This window comes from Phyllostomus discolor, chromosome 5, assembly GCF_004126475.2.
Source record: "Phyllostomus discolor isolate MPI-MPIP mPhyDis1 chromosome 5, mPhyDis1.pri.v3, whole genome shotgun sequence".
NCBI lineage: Eukaryota > Metazoa > Chordata > Mammalia > Chiroptera > Phyllostomidae > Phyllostomus > Phyllostomus discolor.
This window is the reverse complement of record NC_040907.2, coordinates 123614619-123640794: the sequence shown is the minus strand read 5'-3', so window position 1 is coordinate 123640794 and position 26176 is coordinate 123614619. Positions and strand designations below refer to the sequence as shown.

Sequence of the window (26176 nt, the reverse complement as noted above, 5' to 3'; positions counted from 1 at the left end):
CTATTATCTGCCAGGTTTTTCTACTATAACATTACTCTGTTCCCCATATATATCTCGTGGGGATATACTTTGAGTCTATGTAAATATCTTCTTACTCCTTACATATTCATCCATAGTTTTAGTGCACATTGATAACTGTCCCCTAAATTAATTATTATTATGGTGGTTCTCCAAATTGTGACTTTCTGATTCCACAACCCTTTATACATTTAATAGTTAGCCTTCTACTGTAAGCTTCCCTCTTCTACATTTATTTGTTTAATTATATTACTGTGGGCTCCTACTTTCTCATCTGGAATCCTTTACTATAACTATTTATTTTAATGCTCCAATTGCCCCAGATAGGGCCAATGGAATCCCCCATTAAGCTAGTTCCATTGTCTTTTATTTTTTCCTTGTGTGCTTTTGACATCTCAATCTTTCTTTTAGTATTTTTACTTGATTCAACAAAATATTCCAGACACATCTTGTACTTTTCCTGTCCCTGTCCTAAAATCAGCCATTTTTCAAACAGCCACTGACTCCTTTATTTTTTTAAACTGGACAAATGCTCTGGTTCCTTTTAATTCATTTAAAAACAAAATCCTGAGCTCTAGGTATAGTGCTCCCACACACTTTATATACTATATATATCCTTCATATATTGTATATAATATATATTATCTGTCTTCAACTCATGACCTCATATCAGTATCTACAATTCTTTTTTTCTTTTTTCATTGTTGTTCAAGTACAGTTGTCTCTATTTCCCCACCCCTACCCCAGCCATCCCCACCTCCCACCCTCGATCCTAACTCCCTTTTAGCTTTGTCTATTTGTCCTTTATACCGGTTCCTTGACCACCCTCTCCTCCTTTACCCCCATTATCCTCTCCCACCTCCCCTCTGGTTAGTATCTCCAATTCTAATCCACCACCACAGATTCATTGTATCTTCCCCATTTCCATATTTGTAGTTCACTTCTCTGACAGTAAGAAACACAGCTCCCATTATCCACAATATAAGTACTTATTGGGTGAATCACAGAATACTTGGTAATTTCAGACCTAACTCATTACTTTGCAAAAAAGAGCCTACTAACTACAGTCCAATATTTGTACCGAGGTTTTCTTCTCTCTAGTCTGAGTGTATATATTTCAAAGTTTTTTCAAAAGTATCTTGAGTTAGTTCTCTTTCTTACACCTTCAGTGTTATTATTCATTAGAAATAATTTTTATTTGTTTATGATGTGAATTATGTGATCTCTCAATTTCTTATTGATTTTATTTCTTTAAAAATATATGAAACATTAAAATAGTACAAAGTCAGACCTGTACAAGAAGGTACAGAGTGTGATCCTCTCATTCCCTTCCATCTTTCTACCCTCTGCCTGCCCATGTCCTATAAGACCCACTCTGGATAATCTTGGATTTTTCCTTCCTGTGCTTTTTTTTTTTAACACAAATGAGAAAATCTGTGTATGATTTCATTTTTCCTTCCTTCTTATACAAAAGGTGGTATAGTATACAAAATCTTGCACTAAAGTGAATCTATGGATATATTATAAAGTTCCTCAAAAACTATGTTATTTTTATTGGAACTGCATTATAAGTAGATATTTGGGGAAATTTTTCATCTTTATGTTATTGAAACTTCCTGTTCATGAACATGGTTTTTCTATTATATCTTCTTTTATGTCCTTCAATAAAGTTTAAAAATTTTATCTGACAGGTCTTGAATGGAATTTTTAAAAATTTTCAAATTAGTTGTTCCTGATGACATCTGATTTTCATGATATTGATTTTTTGTATTACCGTTTTATCCAACATCCTTGTCAAATCCACCTCTCTGTTAATATTTATTGAATAGATAATACATATACATCATTTAACATCAAAAGGATATAATAAGGTACACATTAAGATGTCTTGCTTCCACTCTATTCCCCAACCCCTTTCCCCACTAATAGCCATCGTTATTCATTTTTTGTCTACACTTTAAGTACTGAAACTTATTACTTCTTTTAGTTCGTTCATATATTTTCTTGTGTTCTTTTCTAGTCTTTCCCCTCCAATTTCTTTTGTGTGTACGTGTTTTTTCCTTGGTGGAACTTCCAGTATAGTGTTGAGTAGGAGTGATGATAGCAGGTACCTTGTCTTGTTCTTGCCTTCAAAAAAATGTTTCTACCTTTTCATCATTTCATGTGATAGTATAGATTTTGAAGATATATTTTCAGATTTTTAAAAAGCTAGTTTTCTCTTTTATATAGCCTGAATGGGTTGAATTTTAGCCAATAATTTCTATAGTTCAGTATCTATCTTATTGCTAATATTCATTATTTTTGCCTTCTTTTTAAAAAAAAATTCTTAATCAGTATACAAGAGGTTTGTCTATTTACCAGTCCTTTCAAAAAAAGCAATTTATGGCCCTGACTGATGTTGCTCAGTTGGTTGGAGTGTCCTGTAAACCCAAAGGTCGCTGGTTCAGTTCCCAGTCAGGGTATATGCCTGGGAAGCAGCTTTTTTTCTCTCTCTGGCATCAATGTTTCTATCCTTTTCTCTGCCCCTCCTTTTCCCTCTCTCTAAAATCAATAAGCATGTCCTTGGGTGAGGATAAAAAAGTAAAAAGAGGCAAATTATGATTTTGTTAATCCTCCTTATTATGTGCTTGTTTTAAATGTAATTTACTTCTACTCCTTATTTTCAATGTTTTTACAAATTTATTTTTCTTTAATTGAGGTATAATTAGCACAACATTACATTAGTTTCAGGTGTATACTCATTTTCCTGATTATCCTTTCTTTAAGTTTATTTTCTTTCTTTTTACTGATATTTTTATTTAAATAATTTTAATCATTTTAATAAAATTTAAATGATTTTAAATATTTTGCATTAAATTTAAATATTTGAATATATATTTAAATATACTGTTTAAAATTAAAATATTTAAATCATTTTGAAATTTTTTATTTAAATGATTGATTTTTCAGTTCTCTTTTCTAAAACATAGGGTCTGGCATAAGTAACACCTCTTTTTATTACAATGTCTTTTATTACAAAATCATAAGCATGTAATTCTGTAACATAACATATCGCACTCAAGCACAACATATGACATTTTAGGTGAAATATTCAAATTGCTGTCCACCTCATGCAAGATGTTCACGTACCCTACCAACCACGTTCAAGCAAGCCTTACTTCTGCCAGATCCTGTATGTATTTAAGGCTATAAATTGCCCTCTCTATATTGTTTTAATTGTGTTCCATATGTCCAATATATAATGGCTTTGTTTTTAAAAAATATTTAATTTATTTATTTTAGAGAGAGGGGAAGGGAGGAGAAAGAGAGGGAAAGAAACATCAGTGTGTGGTTGCCTCTCACATGACCCCTACTAGGGAGCTGGCCTGCAACCCAGGCATGTGCCCTAACAGGAAATCAAACCACCAATCCTTTGGTTCACAGTTCGGTGCTCAATCCACAGAGCCACCACACCAGCCAGGGCCTAATGGCTTTGTTTTTATTCATTCCCACTTCAATTATTTACTGAAGTGTAACAAGTCACCTCAAACACTTAGTAGTTTAATACACAATATATTATTTCTCACAATATTATGGGATTTTTCTAGAAGAATGGAATCCTATTCCATTCTGCTGATTTTTCCTAGGATCACTCATGCAGCTGTAGTCATCTGACAATTTGGTTAGGGCTGGAGGGGTGAAGATGGCCTCACTCAAACAGTGAGTTTGGCTGTTGGCCAAGGTGCTTCAGTTCTCTCCCAGGTGGACGTTGAGCTTCCCGTAGGCTAAACTGGGCTTCTTTACAGCATGGTGGACCCAGAGTTTTAAGAGAGCAAGAGCAATGGCTGTAGGACCTTTAAAGGCCTAGTTTCTGAGAACCCACACACTTCCATCATATTCTACTGATCAAAGTAATTCACAAGTGCAGCTCAGACTCCAGCGGGTATAGAAGTGAGGAGACTTCCTCTTGATGAGAGGAGTGACAACATCACATTGCAAAGGGTGTTGTGGGGTGACTCAGGACATGGCCCCTTCACCTCAGAAAACAGGTGGCTGCCTGGCCAGCAACCATAACGAGTGAGGAAAACAGTCTCTCAAGGCTCCTGTGTCTCTAGGCTCTTGTGTTTATCACAGCCCTATAGCACTTTCATGCGCTACCACGGCTCCCTCCCCACTCCCATCCACTGCTCCCATCCTAACCCTATTAGTAGCACCAAGGCCGGAGGCAGGACATGGTTGCTTTTGCACCAATCAACCACTATTGGTGCACTCCCCTGTAATGTAATAAATGGCATGTCTACACTACTGGTCCTCTGGGTGGATTTTTCGGAATATCACAAACACTTAAGCAGCTCTGTGGCTTGGAGCTCCTGTACATGAAAGCACAATTAAATGGGGGCCATTATTATAAATATATACTACAAGTCCTGTATTAGTTCTTTACTGCCAAATAACACATTACCACAAACTTAATGGCTTAAAACAATGCCCATTTGTCATCTCACAACTTCCACTGGTCAGAAGTCTGGCGTGTTTCAGCTGGTTCTCTGCTCAGGGCCTCAAAACACCAAAATCAAGGTGTCAGTAGGGCTAGATTTTTAATAGGGATCTACCTCCAAGCTTATTCAGGTTGTTGGCAGAATTCAGTTTCTTGTACTTGCAGGACAGAGGTCCCCATTGCCCTGCTCACTGTGAGCACGGAGTGCTTTCAGCTTCTGGAGGCCACCCACTTTTCTCAACACGTGGTCCCTCTCCCTCTTTAAGCCAGCAGCTGTGTGTTGGATCTTTCTCATGCTTTGAATCCCTCTGACTTCCCTTCAAAGCAGTACCTATATTACTAGTACTCGGTGAAATAATCTTAAGAGGTCATTTTGAGGATTCTATCTACCACAAGAACTTATCACAATTTACTCTTTGACTCATGAGTTAATTACAAGCAAATTTTGAAGTTTACAAATGTATGAGTCTTTTGGACTATCTTGTAGTTGTTGATTTATAATTTCACTGCAGTGTGATCTACATGTATTTGTTGAATCTGTCTTTGTGGTCTAGCATATAAATAATTCATTTATGCTTGAAAAGAATATGTATTCTCTAATTGTTAAGTGCAGAGTTCTATGTTGTTGTTTGAGCTCAATCTTGTAAATTGTTTTATTCAAATCTATCAGTTTCTGAGAGAACTGTATGAAAATCTTTCATTTGGACACTTTTAGTTAAAAGATGAAGAAACTGAGGCCCAGGAAGTTTGAGTGACTTGCCCAGGATCCCACAGCTGGTTGTAACAGAGCTGGGGAAAGAATGCAGGTATTTCTCATACTGATATTAAGGAAGAGAAAACCCAGTAATTTTTATTTTGTTCATTTCTCTTATAATCACAATAGACATTATTCCCAATTTGATTTTAGACTGATGTGCAAGTTATTTAAGCAAGTTCTTTAATTTGGGGAGAGTTATTTTCTATAGATAAAGCAGCTATCACAAATTCCCACAATACCCTCACCTAATTTCCCATCTATATCCAGAATAAGCACCCGCAGCCAGCAATGCAATGGGAAGGATGATTCAGAAAGACTAGTAGAACATCTCCTTCACTGGTCTTTGACTTTGTTTACATTCTGATACAATATCACTTCCATTTAAAATTTTTTTGAAATGAAAACTAGATTAATGAGCAAGGAACTCAGAAATGAGGTTGCTAAATATAACTAAATACATTTTAAATAAAAATGCCATGTATTTCCTGATTAGTATCAGGTAAATAGCTAAAGTATCTACCTCAAATTCAGGTCTCAGATTTTAAAAAGTCAGAGACAATTATAAAGATGTTCATAGTAGCAGGTTCATTTTAAAAACAATAAGATCTGGCCCTGGCTGATGTAGCTCAGTGGATTGAGTATAGGCCTATGAACTAAAGGGTTGCCGGTTCAGTTCCCAGTCAGGGCACATGCCTGGGTTGTGGGCCAGGTCCCCAGTAGGGGGCACATGAGAGGCAACCACACACTGATGTTTCTCTCCCTCCCTTCTCGCCAATAAAAATAAATTAAATCTTTTAAATTTTTAAAAAATCTCCTTTAAAAATATAAAAATAATAGGATCTTTTGAGTAAATTGTTTTAGTATATCAGAGGTATGTGTTGGTCCTTTTGTTGGTAATCCATATATATCTATACCTTTATAGCCTACTTTGCCTTTATTTTTATTATTGGATTCTTACATAGATTTTCTAAGCCATACATAAAACACAAAGGGGGAAATCAAAGGATATATAGGTATAGCTCCAGGAGTTTTCATAGATACAGAGCATGACTGGAATGATTATACAAGGAATGCTTACCATAGTCCCAGGTTTGAGATCCTAAACAAGAGAGCGCAGGCAGGTGGAAGAGGTGCCCGGGGGGACAGGAGAACAGCTCACTGCCCCCAAGTCTAGTCCGCTGCCTACTACACTGTCAGTCACGGCCCTTGCACAGCTCCCCACTCAGCATTCCTAACCCCAGCTCTATGCCAGACTCTGATCCCCACAGGGAAGTAGCTCAAAAGTGCTGCAGGGAGCCTAACCCACCCACAGCCCTTGGCTAGGAGTCAGCCCTGGCACACCACACTCCTGCTCACCCATGACCACCAAGCCCAATGCTCACTTCCATTCTTAGAATCTTTTTTCCAGAAAAACACACCTGCGTACATGATTTTTAAGCACATTTCAAGTAGAGGCTTCCCAGAGCCTTCATTTATGTAACGACCAAATCTGAATCTGATCAAACCTCAACTATTGTGCATTAATGGCCATCCCACTATCTCTTGCTTTGCTTAGTTCTTCATCTCTTTGCCCTAAGAAGGCACTGTGTAAGGATAGTAAACACTCACTTTCAGGCTGACCAGGGCCAAGTATGCCCACACTTCAGCATTGTAGTTGTTCAATGCATTGGCTTCAGAGAGAGCATCCTCTGCCTCCGTGATCTCCTCAAGCTTGATAGAAAGAAGACATGTCAGTTAAGTCAATGCAGTTTTCACTTAAACCAGCTGGAGTCAGCTTAGCTGAAAATACTGTGTCCAAAGAACATTGGTGTAAGTGGCCTATACCAATAGCTTTCAACATTTTGTTTTTGTTTAATCAACAGAACTTTTTTCAAACAAAATCCTATATGGTGGCCTAATGTATAAACTAGATAAAAGTAAAATTTTTCTGCTTAAGAAGCCACATAGGGGAATCTGGAGCACCACCTTTTAGGCTTGCAATGTATACCCCTCTGCTTTCTTTCCTCTATAGCAGTCCCAGCAGGTTATCCATTGAACCATGGAGTTTCAGGTGCCAGGGTTGTAAAACCAGAAGTATTTACTGTCGTATGTGCATCATTCAGTGATTTCCCCACATGCAGTGGGCTATCAGGTACATTTGTGGTTTTTCCCCTTAAATTTTGCATCCTTGTCTAAGGTAAAAGTCCTATTATCTTGTCAAAATACTATCATTCAGAAGCTTCCTTTCCCCCTAAAATTAGTTATTAACAATACAATCTTGAGCAATCAGTACAATATGCAGTGACTCTAGGGTGCTTCTGAGCTCTGGTTACATGGATCTTATTGCTGCTTCCTCAGACTGTTAGTTTGCTTTATAAAATCTCCAAAAGGCAACCTAAGAAAAAATAAAGCACTCCTTTCCCCAATAAAGTAGCTCTCATTTTTCTATTTTAGAAAATAATGGATTTCTAGGCCCAAGGACCAATATGACAAATGACCTTTCAGCAAAGCCCATAACTTGGACTTACACTTTAAATGTCTCTGAAATACTGATTCATTATTCAATCAGCAAGTATGTGCTAAGGATTCTCTCTCAGCAATATGATAGATACTGGGGAGAAAAAGAGAAAATAAAATCCCTGCCCTCAAAGAGTTCCCTGACAGATATGTTAAAAAAGAAAGAAAAGAGCTTGAATTAGACCAGTAAAAATAGGTAAGAAGATGAGACAATAGACTTAAGAGATGTTTAAGCACCAAATCAATAGGATATTTGATGACTAGATTAAAAGTAACAGGAAAGTAGACTAGGATAGCTTTTTGGTTTCTGGCATGGTTGACTGGGTTTATTATAGCCCCATTCACCAACACAGGGAATATAGGAGAAGGTATAGGCTCAAGGAATGTGAGAATCTTTGAGAAATAAGTTAGACTATAGTTTGGATATGTACATTTTATGAGGTGACTAAGAAACCACCAATGGAGCTGTCCATTACACTGTTAGATATAAGGGCCAGAACTTGAAAAGTGTTACAAACTGAATCTTTAGGATTCATTAGGGCACAAGTGGTAGTTAAGATCACTGGAGTAGATCCAACAATTATCATGGGTGTAAGACTAGGAGCCAGTAAAAAAGGCTGAGCATGAGACATCAGAGAGGAAAACACAGAACTGAAACATTGTGATGTGGTATTATGAAAGTCAAGGGAAGAGAAGGCTTCAACAGGAAGTAGTCAACACAGGTAAGTGTCACCGAGACTTCATCTAAACTGTCTATTGCACTTGGCAATTAGTGAGTCATAGGGGACTTCTGTCAGATAAGTTTCAGTAAAGTGGTAAGGGATTACACACCTGATTGTAATAGTGAAGGGTAAATGGAACTTGGGAAATGAAACAGGTAATTCACAAGTACACAAATATGTATATCACATGATTTCAACCTCCTTGGTGATAAAATGCAAATTAAGATACATATTGATCTTCCAGTCACGATCACAGAGTAAGTAACGCGGTGCCTACCTCCTCTCACAACTGCATCAAAATTACAACTGAAACTACAAAACAACCCATCATTGAGAATCACCTGAAATCTAGCTGGACAGAAGTCCTATAACTAAGGCTATACAGGGAAGCCACATCAAGACTGGTAGGAAGGGCAGAGTGGCAGACCAGGCTGGTTCCACACCCCATGAATGGCAGTTAAAAATGGGAAGGGATATCTTGGCTGCAGAATTTTCCCCTGAGGAGCAAAAGGTCCAACCCCATGTCAAGCTCCCCAGCCCAAGGTTCTGGTGAAGGCAGAAAAGTCCTCATAACTTCCAGCTGTGAAAAACAGCAGCAATTGTGGCTGAGTGGAGACTGAGGGCTTCTGGAGTCCAATGTACTCATCTTAAAGGGCCCATTCATGAACTTAGACTCTGAGCTCCAGCACTGGGGCAGTAGCTTTACAGGCACCAGGAACATACGAGGAGGGACTCTCTGGCTTCAGGGCAAGTGCTGGAGGGGCAGCTTTCTCCCATACAGAAGTGCTCCCAGAAGCATTGTTCCTTTGTTGAGCCCTCCCGCACCCAGCCTGCACACACAGGCGGGTGCTATATCTGAGTCTCCATCAACCTAGCTAAAATCCTTCATACCACCCTGGTGATTCCCTAAGACCTCAACCCAACCCAATTTTCAACCCAATCAAGCATTCTTCAGGGGCTTTTCTATATAAATGGCCTGTCTTGGCTCATGCTGTAGGCCATTCCTAAAATCTCTCAAACATTTGCAAAACCCAAACAAGCAGCATCTGGCCTCAGCAGCCAGCCTCAGATCACAGCTTAGCATCTCCCAGGACACCTCCAAGCCTAGCACACGAGGCAACGACCTACAGATCAATTTGCTGCTCATACCAAGAGGCCCTGGGAAGGGCACAGGCAGCAGCTGACCTTGGCCTACACCAAAGCCCTTCCCAAGAGGCCCCAGGATCAACACACCTGAGGGCTAGCTTCAGACCACAACAGAGTATCACCCAACCACCTCCACAAATAACATAGCCAAAAGGCAGACTTAGCAGGCAGACAAGACCTACTAAATCAAATCCTGCTCTATAGAGTCAGCCCCTGCACAACAGCTCCTCCACTGTAGTCATAGCCAATCCTCAAACCAATCAGCCCAAGGGTCAATCCTCCTATTGATGTGCCAACAACAGTTAAGGCTCAACTACAATAACAGGGCATATACAACCCACACAAGGGACACACCTGGAGCACCTGACTCAGGTAACCAGGAAGACTGCACCACTGGGTCCCAACTACATAAGACCACTGTACCAAGACCAAGAGATGTAGCAGCTACTACACAGAAACAAACAGTGAGGCAGCCAAAATGAGGGCAATCAATCTACCAGAGGCAGCGTTCAAAACACTGGTTATAGGGATGCTCAATGATACCACTGAGAACTTCAACAAAGAGATAGGAAACATAGAAATGGAAATAGAAACAATAAAGAACTAGTCAGAAATGAAGACTACAATAACTGAAATGAAAACTACATTGAGGGAATCAATAGTAGAGTAGATGAAGCAGAGGACAGAATTAGTGATTTGGAAGATAAAGTACCAGAAAACACCCAATCAAAAAAGCAAAAAGAAAAAATAATAATTTTAAAAAATGGGGTTAGAATCTAATGAACAAAATAAACAAAATAGAAACAGATTCACAGATACAGAGAACAGACTGATAGCCGTCAGAGGGGAGGGGTGAAATAGGTGAAGGGGTTAAGAAAAAAAGCCCTCATAGACACAGACAACTATATGGTGATTACCAGAGGGAAAGGGGGTGGGGGCAGGTAGAAGAGGGTAAAGAGGGGATAAATAGTAACAGAAGAAGACGTGACTTTGAGTGGTGAACACACTAAAATATACAGATGATATATTATACCTATAGATGATGTAATTGTACACTTGAAATCTGTATAATTTTATTAACCAATGTCACCCCAATAAATGCAATAAAATTTTTTAAAAAGAAAAAAAGTGCTGGTTTAGTGGTCTCTGGGACAACATCAAGCATACCAACATTTGCATCATAGGGGTACCAGAAAGAGAAGGGACAGATCAATGAGTTAAGAAATACTGATGGGCGCCCTGGCTGGCGTAGCTCAGTGGATTGAGCGCAGGCTGCGAACCAAAGTGTTGCAGGTTCAATTCCCAGTCAGGGTATATGCCTGGGTTGCAGGCCATGACCCCCAGCAACCACACATTGATGTTTCTCTCTCTCTCTCTCTTTCTCCCTCCCTTCCCTCTCTAAAAATAAGTAAAGTTTTAAAAATCTTAAAAAAAAAAGAAAAAAAGAAATAGTGATAGAAAATGTCCCTATCTGGATAAGGAAATAGACATGCAAGTCCAGGAAGCACAGAGAGTCCCAAACAAGATGGATGCAAAAAGAACCACACTAGACACATCATAATTAAAGTACCAATAGTGAAAGATAAAAAGAGACTCTTAAAATCAGTAAGTGAAAAGCAGTTAATTACCTACAAGGGAGCTCCCATAAGACTGTCAGCTGATTTTTCAACAGGGACTTTGCAAGCCAGAAGGAACTGGCATGAAATATTCAAAGTCATGAAAAGAGCAAAAGCTACCATTTAGAATGGAAAGACAGATAAAGAACTTCTCAGACAAGAAAAAAGCTAAGGGAGTTCATCACCACCAAACCCATATTACATGAAATATTAAAGGAACTTCTTTAAGAAGAAAAACAAAGTTTAAAATATGAATAACAAAATGGCAAATAGTTACATTTCTATCAATAATAACTATATTGCTATCAAACAATAGCTACATATCTATCAACAATAACTATATATCTATCAATAATAACTATATATCTATCAACTTTAAATTAAATGGATTAAATGCTCCAATCAAAAGACATGGTGGCTGAATAGATAAGAAACAAGACCCTCATATATGATGTCTACACAAGACTTACTTCAGCTTGAAAGACACAGAGGCCAAAGTGAAAAGATGGAAAAAGTTATTTTATTAAAATGAAAACAAAAAGGAAAGCTGGGGTAGCAATATTTATACCAGACAAAATAAACTTTAAAACAAAAGTTATAACAAGAGACAAAGAAGGACCTAGCAATCCTACTTCTGAGTATTTATTCAAAGAAACCCCAAACATTAATTTGAAAGAACACATTGTAAATAAAAACATACGTTCTTTGCAGCATTATTTACAGGTGTGGATTATTATTATTAGCCAGGTGTGGAAGCAAGCTAAGTGTCCATCAATAGATGAATGGATAAAGAAGAAGTGGTACCTATATACAATGAAATATTACTGAGCCATAAAAAAGAATGAAATCTTGCCATCTGCAACAACATGAATGGATCTAGAAGGTATTATGCTAAGTCAAATAAGCCAGACAGAGAAAGACAGATACTATATGATTTCACTTTTATGTGTAATATAAAAAACAAAATAAATGAATAAACAAAACAGAAACAAACTCATAGATACAGAGAACATTTTTATGGTTGCCAGATGGAAGGGGTTGGGGGTTGGATGAAAAGGGAAAGGGATTTCAGAAGCACAAGTTAGTAGTTACAAAATAGTCATGAAGATACAAAGTACAGCATAGAGAACAAAGTCAATAATACTGTAATAATTACGTATAGTGTTAGTTGGGTACTAATTTATTGGGGTGATCTCTTTATAAATTATGTAAATGTCTAATCACTATCTTGTACACCTGAAACTAATATATAATATTGCATGTTAACTGTAATTGAAAAATAAAAAACTATTTTAAAAGATACCTATAAAATACAGATAAAAATATTTGAAAAGATACCTATCAAATTGGCAAATGATAATGTTCATTATTGATGAAGTAAAAGTAAAATGACTCATACCTTCTGAAGAAGTATAAATCAGTATACACCCCCTCTAGAGGGCAAGTTGACACTATAATTTAAATATTTGAACATTTTTCTACATTCCTTTAGAATGTATCCTAAGGAAATAATGAAAGTTAAGCAGAGAAATTTATGTCCAAGAGTGTTTATTTTAGCTTTGTTTATTAATAAATAGTATAGTTGTAGAAACTAACATGTCCAATCATAAGTGATTAGTAAAACAAATTATGGTATATCCACACATTGGTATAGTTTAACTAAAACATTGATGAGGGCCAGAGATTACCTGGAAGTTTTAATGGTAGGGTTTAACTCAAGTTTTTGTGGTTTTTTTCTTTTGTCTGTCTTTCTTTCTTTCTTTCTTTCTTTTTTTTTTCTTTCTTTCTTTCTTTTTCTTTCTTTCTTTTTTTTTTTCTTTCTTTCTTTTTTATTCTTGTTTTTTTTTCTTTGTTTTTTTTTTAAATATTTTTTCTTTTTTTTATTTTCTTTTGTTCTTTCTTTTTTTCTTTTTTCGGTTTCTTTGTTTCTTTTTTCTTCCTTTCTTCTTTCTTTCTTGTTCCCCTTATCCCACTAAAACTATTCCTAACACTATTCAAAATAAAGAGATTCATGACTTATCTGAATAATTTCTTGTGATTTGAACAGTATTGCCAGGTTTCTAACTTACAAATGCTACTTCCTTTCTGGGAAGGTGGAGAAGAGGGCACATGGCTTATGTATAAGTGATCACATGCCCTGATTGGCCTGGAACAGTATCTGTGTCCCATTGTAATTATTAATAGCACTTTTTTCATTCTCAGAAGTGTCTTGGTTTGTATGATGAATAACATGATCACCTTATTTAAGCAGTAAATATATATTTACAATTGCTTCCATATGTGTATGGAAAGAGTCTGGAGAACAATGTGCTCAGATGTTAGCAGTGGTCATCACTGAGTGGTGGTGGGACTATGGATATTTCCCACCATTTTATGTTTCCTTCATATTTTGTATCTTACATATTTTCTGTCATGAACATATCTTTTCTTTATGGTTTAAAAACAGCAATAAGGAAAAGAAGACAAGAAATGTAGATACCACTTTTGGTTCAAAGGTTGACAACCAGGAAGGCTGTCATCATCACCGCTGTTTAATAAGAAGGGGGAAGGCATGGGCAAAGAGCTGACTGAGAAGGACAGTTTACAATTTTAAATCACGCAGAAAGAAAAAATTAAGAGAGTAAGGTATTAGAAGAGAAGGAGAGGGATAGAATCAAGAATACATGTGAAAAATTAGACAAGAAGAGCAGGATGCCCACCTCTTTCAAAGATTAGAGGGAAGGAAGGTAACTTGAGCATTTTTAGGGATGGCAGAGCACAAGGCCTACCAGAAGCTATAGCAGCTGCTCCTGAATATCAAGAGACCATAGAGCTTAGTAAATATCAATCAATTTCTTTAATTTGAGGAGATTTTTATATCATTTTTCCCTTACAGATAGCATTATAAAATTATGAGCTTCTGTATCAAATAACCTGAAATTTTTTATTATGTATCTTCTTGGTTCAAGTTTCTGCAGGATTTTTAAAGAATGTTTTATTTTTCTACTTCAGATTAAACTTCAGTTTACTAAACAACTTGGAAGAGCGACTTTTCATAAGAGAAAATGGCCCTGATTGCTATTTCACTGTCATCCAAACTGCCAGGGTGCTTGAAAGACCAAGGGATCAAGGTCAGCTATACCACGGGCTAGTGTCAAGCCCTCATCCTCTTACCCGATAACAGGCAATTCCCAGTCCCAGCCAAGTAAGGCATGAAGGTGATCTCTTACAGGCTTGCAGGTAGGTTTTCTTTGCTTTTTCATACTGTAGAGGAAAAAAAACTCACTAAGCCATTGTTCCTTTGGAGGCTTCAACCACTGCAGTACTAAGATAATCATGGTGCCTCTGCAGCTGCACTCCAGACAAATCTAAGTTGAGTCCTTGAGTTATATGCTTTTCTTAAACCTTAAAATTTTTTTTTGGGGGGGGAGTTAGGTTTATAGAAGAATCGAGAGTAAAGTTCAGAGATTTCCCACATACGTCCTGCCCCTACACATGTATAGCCTCCCCCACCACAGTGGTACATTTGTTGTAATTGATAAATCTATACCGGTACTTCATCACCGCCCAAAGTCCATATAGTCTATGGCTTTGAACAAATGTGTAATGACAGGTATCCTTCACCAGAGCATTTTCCTGCCCTAAAAAGTCTCTGTGCTCCACCTATTCATCAGTCCCTTTCACCCACCCCAGGAAAGCACTGGTCTCCTTACTGTCTCCATACTTTTGCCTTTTTCAGAATTTTATACAGTTAGAATCATGCAGTATGTAGGCCTCTCAGGTTGACTTATTTCACTTAGTAGTGTGCATTTAAGGTTCCTTTGTATTTTTTCATGGCTTGATAGCTGATTGCCTTTTATCCCTGATAATATTCCATTGCCTGGATGTACCACAAACTCTTTATCCATTCACCTACTGGAGGACATCCTTGGTTGCAACCAAGTTTTGGCCAGTATGAATCAAACCACTATAAATCTGAGTGCAGATTTTTGTGTGGATATGTTCTTAACTCCTTTTGGTAAATGTTAAGGAGCACAATCACTGCATGGGATGTTAAAAATAATTTTAGTTCTGTAAGATGTTGCCAAACTGTCACCCAAAGTGGCTGTACCATTTTACATTCCCACCAGCAATAAATAAGAGTTCCTGATGCTCCACATCCTTGTCAGCATCTGATGTTGCCAATGTTCTAGATTTTGGCCAGATGTTGATGTGTAGTGGTATCTCAATGTTGTTTTAAATGTTGTATTTCCATGATGATGTATGATGTGGAGAATCTTTTCATATGCTTATTTGCCATCTACCTATCTTCTTTGGTGAGGTATCAGTTAAGGTCTTTGACCCATTTTAAAATCAGACTGTTTTCTTATTGTCAAGTTTCAAGAGTTCTTTTTATATTTTAGATAGCAATCCTTTATCAGATATGTCTTTTACAAATATTTTCTCCAAGTTTATGATTTGTTTTCTCATTCTCTTCACATTATCTTTTATAAAACATAAACTTTTCATTTCAATTAAGACTAACTTATCAATTCTCCCACAAATCATGCCTTTGTTGTTGTACTTGAAAAGTCAGCACCATTTCCAATATCATATAGGTTTTCTTCTATATTATCTTCTAGGAGTTTTATAGTTTTGCATTTTACATTTAATTCTGTGGTCCATTTTGAGTTAATTTTTAAAGGCATAAGGTCTGTGTCTAGATTCTGGTGTTTTGTTGTTTTTTTTTTTTTTGCATATGGATGTCCAGTTGTTCTACCACTATTTGTTGAAAAGATTGTTTTTCTCCACTGTATTTATGTGGATCTATTCCTGGGTTCTCTATTCTGTTCCATTGATATATTTGCCTATTCTTTCACCAATACCACACTGACCTGATCATTGTTATAGTTTATACTGAGTCTTGTAGTTGGGTAGGGGGCCAGTCCTCCACTTCTGTTCTTTTAATGTTGTGTTGGCTGTTCTGGACTTAAATTGTACTTGATGTCTATTTTCAGAGAGCTATTGCAAGAAGACTTGTGCGAGAGATGGACAGACTAAATTAAAGGGCAGACTTTGACGTGAAAGCAGTTCCAAAGACATTCATAGTCTCTTTGAGAGTTGAAGCAAAGAGTTACACAGGAAGTTCTGGGTGACCACAGTGATTATTTGAATTCCACCTAGACTTAGAGATTACCCCTTCTCACTTAAAAGTGACATCATGTGGTGGGGTGACACACAGAATCTCTGAACTAAGGAATATACCTGATAGAAACTCACTATTCTAAGAGTCTGTTCGCTTGTTGTAAAACATCTTAGAAGCTCTCAGTAGTACATGAGACATTTAGAAAAACTAAAAAAAAAAGTAGTAAACCTCAAAGGACCACTTCTTGTCTTGTATCTTCCATGTGAGACGGAACTACAGCGGAGCCATAGCAAACAGCCGAGTGACCGCATAAGTCAGCAGCTCTGTGTAGACGCAGCTTGCAATGACATTGGAAAGCTTCTTATTATTTACTGCAATTTTTCTCTTTCAAGCCTATGTGAGCTCTCCTACTTAAATTATAAGGCATTGTAACTTCTTGTTGCTGTTGTTTTATTTTAAACATAAAGAAAACTAGGTGTTCTGGGAGGTGGGGAATGGAATAAAGTCAAAACAAAAGGCCTTCGGGAGGATGTTGTAATTGTTGAAGTGGAGTCACAGGTCCATGTTGGTTCACTCTTCTGCTCTGTTTACATGTATTTGAAAGTTTTCATAACAAAAAGTTTCCTTTAGAAGGCTTTGGAGCATTTCCTAAAACATGGAGAGGAATTGCTAAAAAGTCAGTTAGAGTGCCCTGTGAAATGTGGTTAGCCTCGGCCAAATTAAATATAATCCTTTGTATCCATGAGGAAGTTTGAAGCACTTATGTCGAAGCCCATGACACTTTCCATTAGTTAGGGCAAGTTAAGAATATCTCTACTACTGCTAATAAAGAAAATTAGCTAAAATAAAATTTATTGAATTCTTAATAACTTTTTAGTATATGATGTTTAAAACCACAGACTAGTATGACACTGCCTGTATTTAAATCCTATTTCTATTAATTACTGGTTATCTGATGCCAGACAGGTCACCTTTTCTTTCAATATAAAAGTGCCATTATTGTATTAATTTTTAGTCAACATGGATGTTAATACTTGCCCATAGTCAGATCCCAGACCATGACCTGAGTGACATGGTTATTCCCCATCCTCTACCCCTCACCTCTTTCTCCTCCAGATAGATGTGCCCCAGTCGCAGGAACACGAAGTGCATCTCAGAAGCATCCACTACAAAACTAACAGTTCTCTCATAGCACGCCTTGGCCTCAGCATGATTTCCACTCAGAAAATTGATGTGGCCCTTCAAACTCCAGACATTAGGGTTCTGAAAAAGTGAAGAGCAGGTGTACATGGGATGAGGTGGTACTTTAAAGTACATTAATGAGCTTTGTTAAACATTAAAATTTTGATTAAGACTGCTTTCTTTTTCTAATAGCACTCAATTAAAAAGAGGTTTGTCCTCTCATTTCTTTTTTGTATTCTTGCAGTTTTGTTTTTGGGGTAAATATTAAGAAAAACATTGAAGCCTAACAATGATAGTGTTCACAATGAGAAAAAAGAAGTCCAGAAAATTTGAAATAGAGAAACTATCTGCTAAAGAGCTGTCCTTATCTTTTCCTCTGTCCCTTTGCAAAACTCATGATTACTTAAGAAAAACCAATGGAAGGAAATAGATAGACGAATTAACTGACAACTGATGATCCCCACCTCTGGTTGCCAGAAATCTACCTGAGATATGACATTGCCACCTTTAAGAAAGCCTGCTTGCCCCTTCTTCAAACTAAACTCAAGAGGCTTTAGCAAAAGTTATTACCAGGTAATCCATCTGAGCTGCTTGTTGAAGGTATTCCTCCGCCTTGGGAAAGTCCTTCTTGAGAAGGTGTATCTGAGCCAGCACCAAGTAATACTCACAGCTGGGGCCTCCCTGAGAACGTAACAGCTCATGTGCAAGCACTCTGTGCACATACTGCAAGGAAACATTGGATTATAAGGAACATATAAATGGCTGCATTGTGTCAGTTCCATGGCTCTTATGGTTGAAGATTCTGTTTCTGATAATAAATAATAAGGAACATATTATAAAATGAAGTGATTATCAACTTCAAAAGGTTAGAGGTGAATTATAAATGTTCCACTCATCATGGATCCATTACCAGCTATTCACTTAGTCATCAAATGTAGACTTTTCCAAGTGAATAATTGGCAGTATTGCACAACGCTGGTCTTGCTAGTCATCACACCAGATATGTTTTAACCTGTATTTGTAAAAGAAGAAAGATTTATATGATCTGAAGAGAAACCAGACTATTAACCTGTATTTGTTATGCTGCAGAGAGACACTTCATTGACATTTACACATGAGGTAACATTTTTAGGCAGCTGTAATTGTAAGGAAACCTAAAGAGAGGCAAAAACCTCTCTGCTAAAATTCTATACTCAGAATCTTGGAAACAGTGTATCTGTTTCTGACACACTCTCAAATATTTGTTATATGCATCAGTTTTATACTTAGAGCTATTCTCTATTTTTAATACTATACAAGGTCTGAAAATTTGACAAAGTCACACATACTTGTTAAGCAAAGGGAGAACCCTTCTGTTCTTTTCTTTCCCTTCTGTTCCTATCTCAGCCTATAATATAGAAAGTTCCACTAACACTTAAACACCTTCTCAGGAAGTACTGGACGGAGGCTCTGCAGCTATTCCCACTCCCTGCATTCTGGCTCTTTGACATGGGCGGCAGGGACACAGCCTGTTTCTCTACTGGGGAAGCTTAATGTGGCCCCCTCGCACCCAGTTCATCATTCTTGCCCTTTCTTGAACTTTTCCACACAAAGTGGAGCATGCATACTGTGGGATCACTGGATGGGGCCAGCTGGATCCTGCTCTCTCTCCTATTGCTTGCTTCATGGATACATATTTCTTGTTTCCCATGTGGCAGGTAGACCTCCTAGGATGTTCTTCTCTGGGAGGAGGCTGCTATCCACCTGTTCCACCTATGATAGCATGGGTAAGTCAAATCTGGAACCAGTCACATCTCCAGCCCCGTTTTACCAGTAAAACAATTTAATATTTTTAGTCCCCCCATTTAGCATTGTGTATCTGTTCCAATGGGTTCAGAACCTGAAAGAGAAGAAGGGTATGATTAGGCTCCTGTGAACCCCCAACACTCACATAATACGAGTTCCCATAATACAGTGACATCAGTTTACATAAGACTCGGTCTGAATTCACTGTGCTGATATTCTGCAGGAAGCAGACTTGCAGTGAGGTCCTCTGACGTGCTCTATAGAGAGTGGTTCACACTTGGATGCTCACCCCTTTGGATTTACAGTGTGCTCTCAACAGCTTATTTGATTTCTGCATCAAACACACTTAAGCTTGCAAAGATACCATCACACACAGAATAAGTAGTTCATTAAAATTTTTCTACTAACTTGCTCAAATCCAAATAATCTGACCTGCACAGCGTTGACCTTCATCAAAAAGTGTATGGTCTCCATAAAGATGGTGGTAGGAGTTTGGGAAACACCCTGAGGGGAAGGATGCAGAAAAGTTGATGAATCTTGAGATTTTGATGCTTCTGAAAATGTATCAAAAGAATAGACAATTAGGTGTAAAGGAAAAAGTATACAAAGCTCAGGTACACTAATGGAGCAGGGAGAGTATTCTAATCTAATATATGAGCTAGATTATAATCTGGAAAGCAATAGGCTGCTCCATACCAATGGTCCCAAAGAGGAGACCTCAAAGGTTCTTAAGATTAGTCTACTGGTGGTTCCAAGTGCAAATCACAACCAAATAAAAGTATTTTAAAAAGTATTCAGATCTTCCCGAATGTGAAACACAATCTATAGATGTTCTAAAAATGAAGAATGATTGTTAGAAAATCATAGGTCTGTAGTTGGCTAGTATTCTGAGCTAAATATAAACCCTTGTTTATTTATTTTTTGTTCTTTTCTTTTTTTAATTATTGCTCAAGTATAGTTGTCTCCCTTCTCATGCCACCACGGTCCCCTGCCCCACCCATCTCCGCTTCCCACTCTCGAACCTACATGCCCTTTGGCTCTGTCCGTGCGTCCATTATACATGTTCCTTGATAGACCTTCCCCTATTATCTCCTATTATTCCTCACCCACCTCCTTTCTGGTTACTGTCAGTTTGTTCTTTATTTCAATGTCTCTGGTTGTATTTTGCTTGCTTGCTTGTTTTGTTGATTAGGTTCCGCTTATAGGTGAGATCATATGGTATTTGTCTTTCACTGCCTGGCTTATTTCATTTAGCATAATGCTTTCCAGTTCCATCCATGTTGTTGTATGGGTAGGGGCTCCTTTCTTTCTGTTGTGTAGTATTCCATTGTGCAAATGTACCACAGTTTTTTGATCTACTTATTTACTGATGGGCACTTAGGTTGCTTCCAACACTTGGCTATTGTAAATTGTGCTGCTATGAACATTGGGGTGCATAGGTTCTTTTGGATTGGTGTTTCAGGATTCTTAGGCTATAGCCCCAGCAGTGGAATTGCTGTGTCAAAAGGCAGTTCAATTTTTAGTGTTCTAAGGGAATTCCATACTGTTTTCCACAGTGGCTGTGTAACAGGGTGCCACCGGCCCCCCACCCCCGACAAACGAAGGATTTGAAACAGGTTCCAGAACTTAGGGTGTCCAGGAATTATAAAGTGGATTTCCTCACCCTCACAAATCTGAACTGGGGGATAGGACACAGGAAGCAGGGCCATTGAGACTTATTTTGCGTATCTATAACTTTTGGCTGGCTTCATAGATATGTTAAGTAGCTGTGGCCAAGCTTTGAGCCAGAGAGATGGGAGTTTGACCCATGACATAACTAGGAGGTAGCTCCCCCTGGTTATAGCACCTGTGTGAAAACTTTGAGATGGTTTGCTCCATGCCACAGGGCCACGCCTCCCTGGACTTCCTATGGCAGCCTAGAAAAGCTGGACAAATACAGGAATGCTGGCAGGTGCATTGCGGGAGGAGTCAGAAATGCAGCTGCAGAGGAAGGTCTGCATTGGGATTTAAACCTAAACATGGCAGCCATACGAGGGGAACCACATGGTTTTGGGGCTCCCTTTGCTATGTGGCTTAGGAATCAGGAGAGACAATGTAAGATCTTGCAGAGAAGGAAAGGGGTGAAAGGACTCTTGCTGGTGGGCCATGAGAAGGTGCCACATGAGTTTGGATTTAAGAACTGGAGATCCTGGCAACACCGCTGATGATGCTGGGAACCACAGGAAACCTCTGGGCTTCCTGCCAGCCAAGCCCAGATTACTGGGAAGAACTGGGGGTACTCAAGCCATGGACTTCTATTTTTTTCCTGAGATATGGTACCCAAGACCGGGAAGAGAGGGGAAGGAAGGACTGTGTGTTGGTGGGTGTTTTAAGGGACTTTGGGAATTTAATGAAGACATTAAGTCATTACTCTTAAGTCTGTATAACTTTTGAATAAATAGTTCCTTTCCTTTTTACCAAACTCTGGCACCGAGAGCCATAATTCTTTGGCAGCGGGCAAGGTGAACCTAGCACAGAGGGACCCCAGGGCAGGGGGTCCATTTGGTAAATGTATCTTGTCCCCTCCCACAGATCTGTCCTGTAACAGCTGCGCCAGTCTGCATTCCTACATACAGTGCACTAGGGTTCCTTTTTGTCTACAACCTCTCCAACACTTGTTGATTTGGTGATGATGGCCATTCTCACTGGTGTGAAGTGGTATCTTATTGCGGTGTTAATTTGCATCTCTCTGATGGCTAGTGATGCTGAGCATCTTTTCATGTCTCTGGGCCCTCTATGTCCTCCTTAAAGAATTATCTATTTGAGTCCTTTGCCCATTTTTTAAATTGGGTTGTTTGTCTTCCTGGAGTGGAGTCGTGAAAGTTTTTTTATATATTTTGGAGATTAAACCCTTGTCTGAGGTATCATTGGCAAATATGTTTTCCCATACGGTTGGTTCTCTTTTCATTTTAGTGCTGTTTTCTTTAGCTGTGCAGAAGCTTTTTATTTTGATGAGGTCGCATTTGTTTATTCTTTCCTTTATGACCCTTACTCTAGGGGACATATCAGTGAAAATATTGCTGCATGAAATATCTGAGATTTTCCTGCCTATGTTCTCCTCTAGGACTTTAATGGTGCCACAACTTATATTTTATCTACCTTGAATTTATTTTTGTGTATGGTGCAAGTTGGTGATCGAGTTTAATTTTTTTGCAGGTAGCTGTCCAGATGTCCCAATCCCATTTATTGGCAAGATGACTTTTACTCCATTTTATGCTCATGCCCCCTTTGTTGAATATTAATTGACCATAGAAACTTGGGTTTATTTCTGGGCTCTCTATTCTGTTCCATTGGTCTATGTATCTGTTCTTATGCCAGTACCATACTCAGCCACTGTTTAAGGAATTCTTGTGCAGGGCTCTTGCTGAGAATGGCAGGGGCAAACAAGAGGAATTTACTTAAAAAAAAATGGGCTATCAGCCGCTGTTTAAGGAACTCGCCCAGTGGCTAGGCCAGTGAAGAGGGAGGACAAGGGGCGTGATTTGCTCCAAATAAGGGCACCTGATGGCCAGAACACTGTGGTGGATTAAAGGCGTGGTTCTGGTGCAGAGGGACAGTGGGGGCCCTGCTGCACTCTGAAGGCCTGGGCTGGAGCTGGGCACCCGTGAACATTGCAACCCAGACCGAGCCCCATCCTTGCAAAACCACAGGAAAGGAAAAAAGTGAAGCCCAACTTCACTTTTCCTCCCAGCCCCTTTCTGCCTGCAGCATCCAGGAAGACCAGCAGAACTTGCTTGGTGGGTTTAAAGACAGCAGGAGGCTTTTCTACTTTTTCTTTTTCTTTTTTCTTTTCCCAAGTGTGAGACAATAAGACCTGAGTAGAGAAAGGACCACAAACATATCTAGAGGAGGATCACAAGTCTAACACCAACAACTGAGAAACTGAGATGAATTTCACTTTGCTATCCTATAGAACTTGCATTTTATTGTTTATTTTTATTATTTTTTGATATTTTTATTTCTTTTACTTGATTATTATTTTTTATTTCTCTTATTTCTGGCATAATCCTTGTTTACTGAGTTTGGAGCATTTGAAAACTTGCTTCCCAGCATGTCATCAGTTTTGGCTCAAATAAATTTTTATATATTTTTTTTTAGAAAAACAAAGAGTTGTATTACTAAGTTTGGATTCAGAGCCTAGCCTCACATGAAGGCACTTAGGCAAAATGATGGATAAACTAATCAACCTCAAACAAGTTAAAATTTCCATTTTGGTAATCACAGGAGTTCTCATCCTTGTCTAGTTTGTTTATATCCCTTTTTAAATTAGAAATCTTTATTCATAATTACCTCTTTTTTCTGGTGTCTCCTTGACAAATACAGTGGATGGTTTTTGGCTGACTAATGGATCCTGAGATGGTACAGGCAAAACTTGTTCTTGTGAATATGACAGCCGTTTGGAAGATTCGTCAAGAAATTCGTCCAGAATGGATAACCGAGGTCCTGGCCCTAAATAGATTAAATTTTAATGAGAAAAGAAACACCCCTTCCTATATTGAATATTAAAAGGTTAGTACAGAAGATAAAATACAATCAGTTTTCAAAACATAAAAACATATTCCTGAAATACTGCATGGACAGACTTGTTTTTCAGACTTTTTATATTTCTGATATAATTTAAAGAGTAGAAGCTAAAATGGTACTATGGCTTCTGCCACTATGACTCCTGGTTTATCCCTGCCGCTAGCCTAAGTCTCAAACAGATACTCATTATAAAAGTAACTTGCTAAACTCAAAATCTCAAAAATCCAGATAAAAAGATTAATATATTTTTAGGTTATATTAAAATCCCTGAAGAACAGGAATTGTAATCATCTCAGTGTTTAATCTACTACTACTACTACTACTAATAAAGTAGCTGTGTTAGATCAAGACTCTGCCAAATATTATAGTAAGGATTTTAATGTATAATCTCATTTATTTTTCACATATGTTATTTATTATACTCTTTTAAACTAAGTAAGTCATGGTGGAGTTAAATAATTTGCTGAAGCTCTTAAACATGCATGTCGCCTCTCAAGCAAACACTGACAAATAAAATAAAAAGCAATTCCAGGTGGGAAGTGAGCAGTGCCAGCTGGCTCCTGATTAGAAGTCACTCAGCTAGAGCAAGAGATACGGCTTTGAGGTGTTCAGGCTTGTGGAGAGCTGGAGGGTTGCCCCAGCTCAGGTTTGACTGGTGATGTAAACAGATGCTCTCCTTCTCTCCTCTCCCTTCTGGTGTCTTCCTCGTGCTGTGCACCCCTCCTGCAACACCACCACACCCACTTTTTAGGAAACCTCAGCATGAATAGCGAAAGGAGCAGGAGCCAAAAAGACCTCACATTAAGAAGCCTCTGAATGCTTTTATGTTATACATGAAAGAAATGAGAGCCAATGTCATGGCTGAGTGTACCCTGAAAGAAAGTGCAGCTATCAACCAGATTCTAGGCAGAAGGTGACATGCCCTTTCCTGTGAAGAGAAGGCTAAATATTATGAATCAGTGTGGAAGGAAAGACAGCTACATATGCAGCTTTATCCGGGCTGGTCTGCAAGAGACAATTATGGTCAGAAAAAGAAGAGGAAGAGAGAGAAACTACAGGAATCCACATCAGGTACAGGTCCGAGAATGACAGCTGCCTACATCTGAAACATGGTGGAAAACGAAGCTCATTCCCAATGTGCAAAGCCAAGGCAGAGCCCCGGGACCTCTTCTGGAGATGGAAGCTTGTTGAAAACCAGACTGTCTCCACGGCTTGCCCAGTCTACCTCAAATGAGGCCAGACACCAACTTCACTCTGAGGTCACTCTAGCTTCACTAGCTTCTGAGGTTTCTAGCTTCACTGCTAGAAGCACTGATCCATAGAGACAATCACTGCCAAACCCTCTTTCATCCTCTGTGAGAGCCAAGTTCCAAAATAAGGCGTTAAAGGTTTTTTTAAAGAAAATTGAAAAGCACATGAGTTTGCTAGCAGGCCCCGGGCCCACTGAGCAGCTTGCCTCCCTCACGTCCCCGTGCCCTTCCCAGAGCATCTCGAATCCATACCTGTCACCTTCTGGCCAGGACAGTCACTTGGCTGCTGCAGCTGCCACAAGCAACTGGAGCCAGCAGCCAGCATGCCCTCCCTCCTCCCAGTGGGGACCCTGTGGAAGAGTTCCCTCTTTGTCTCCGTCTTTACTTTTCTTTCTCTTCCTCCTAAAGCTTTTACTTAACAGTGCAAAAGGATCAATCTTAATGTTTGCTTTTTTTAAACTTGAATTTTTTAATTTACACTTTTTAGTTTCAATTTTCTTGTATATTTTGCTAGCTATGAACTTTTAAGTAAAATTCAAAGGTCTGGAAAAGTTTGAAATAAAAATGAAATGAAAAGAAGCCACCTTTGTTTTGAGCAGCATCTTGTCCAATAAGTGGCTTCTCTGTGAATGACTTGTAACAAATAGTGGCCTCTCTGTCTTTGAAGGTGTTTGATAGAGCTGAATAAACGTAACAGCCAAATCCACTCTGTCGGTAGCAGTGGACAGTACTACATATTTCATTTTATTTTTCTTCTGCTCTTTTCTCTTTTTTTTTGACAGGGCAGTTTTAACTTTATTGATATTCTTTTTTTAAATATATTTTATTGATTATGCTATTACAGTTGGCCCATTTTCCCCCCTTCACTACTCTCCACCCTGCTCACCCTCTCTCACCCACATTCCCCCCCTTTAGTTCATGTCCATGTGTCATACTTGTAAGTTCTTTAGCTTCTACATTTCCCATACTATTCTTGCCCTCCCCCTGTCTATTTTCTACCTACCATCTATGCTACTTATTCTCCATACCTTTTCCCCCTCTCTCCTCCTCCCACTTCCCT

At 38.5% G+C, this 26176-nt stretch overlaps 1 protein-coding gene across 1 annotated transcript in view; it reads right to left on the bottom strand.

Moving 5' to 3' along the window:
• The window catches only part of CFAP70 (cilia and flagella associated protein 70), a 116493-nt gene that overhangs the window by 6124 nt on the left and 84193 nt on the right, over window positions 1-26176 (bottom strand). The window contains 6 exon segments of the mRNA XM_028513969.2: window positions 6861-6962; window positions 14386-14475; window positions 17438-17599; window positions 18089-18241; window positions 19736-19857; window positions 23633-23791. Coding sequence (XP_028369770.1) covers window positions 6861-6962; window positions 14386-14475; window positions 17438-17599; window positions 18089-18241; window positions 19736-19857; window positions 23633-23791 — 788 coding nt within the window.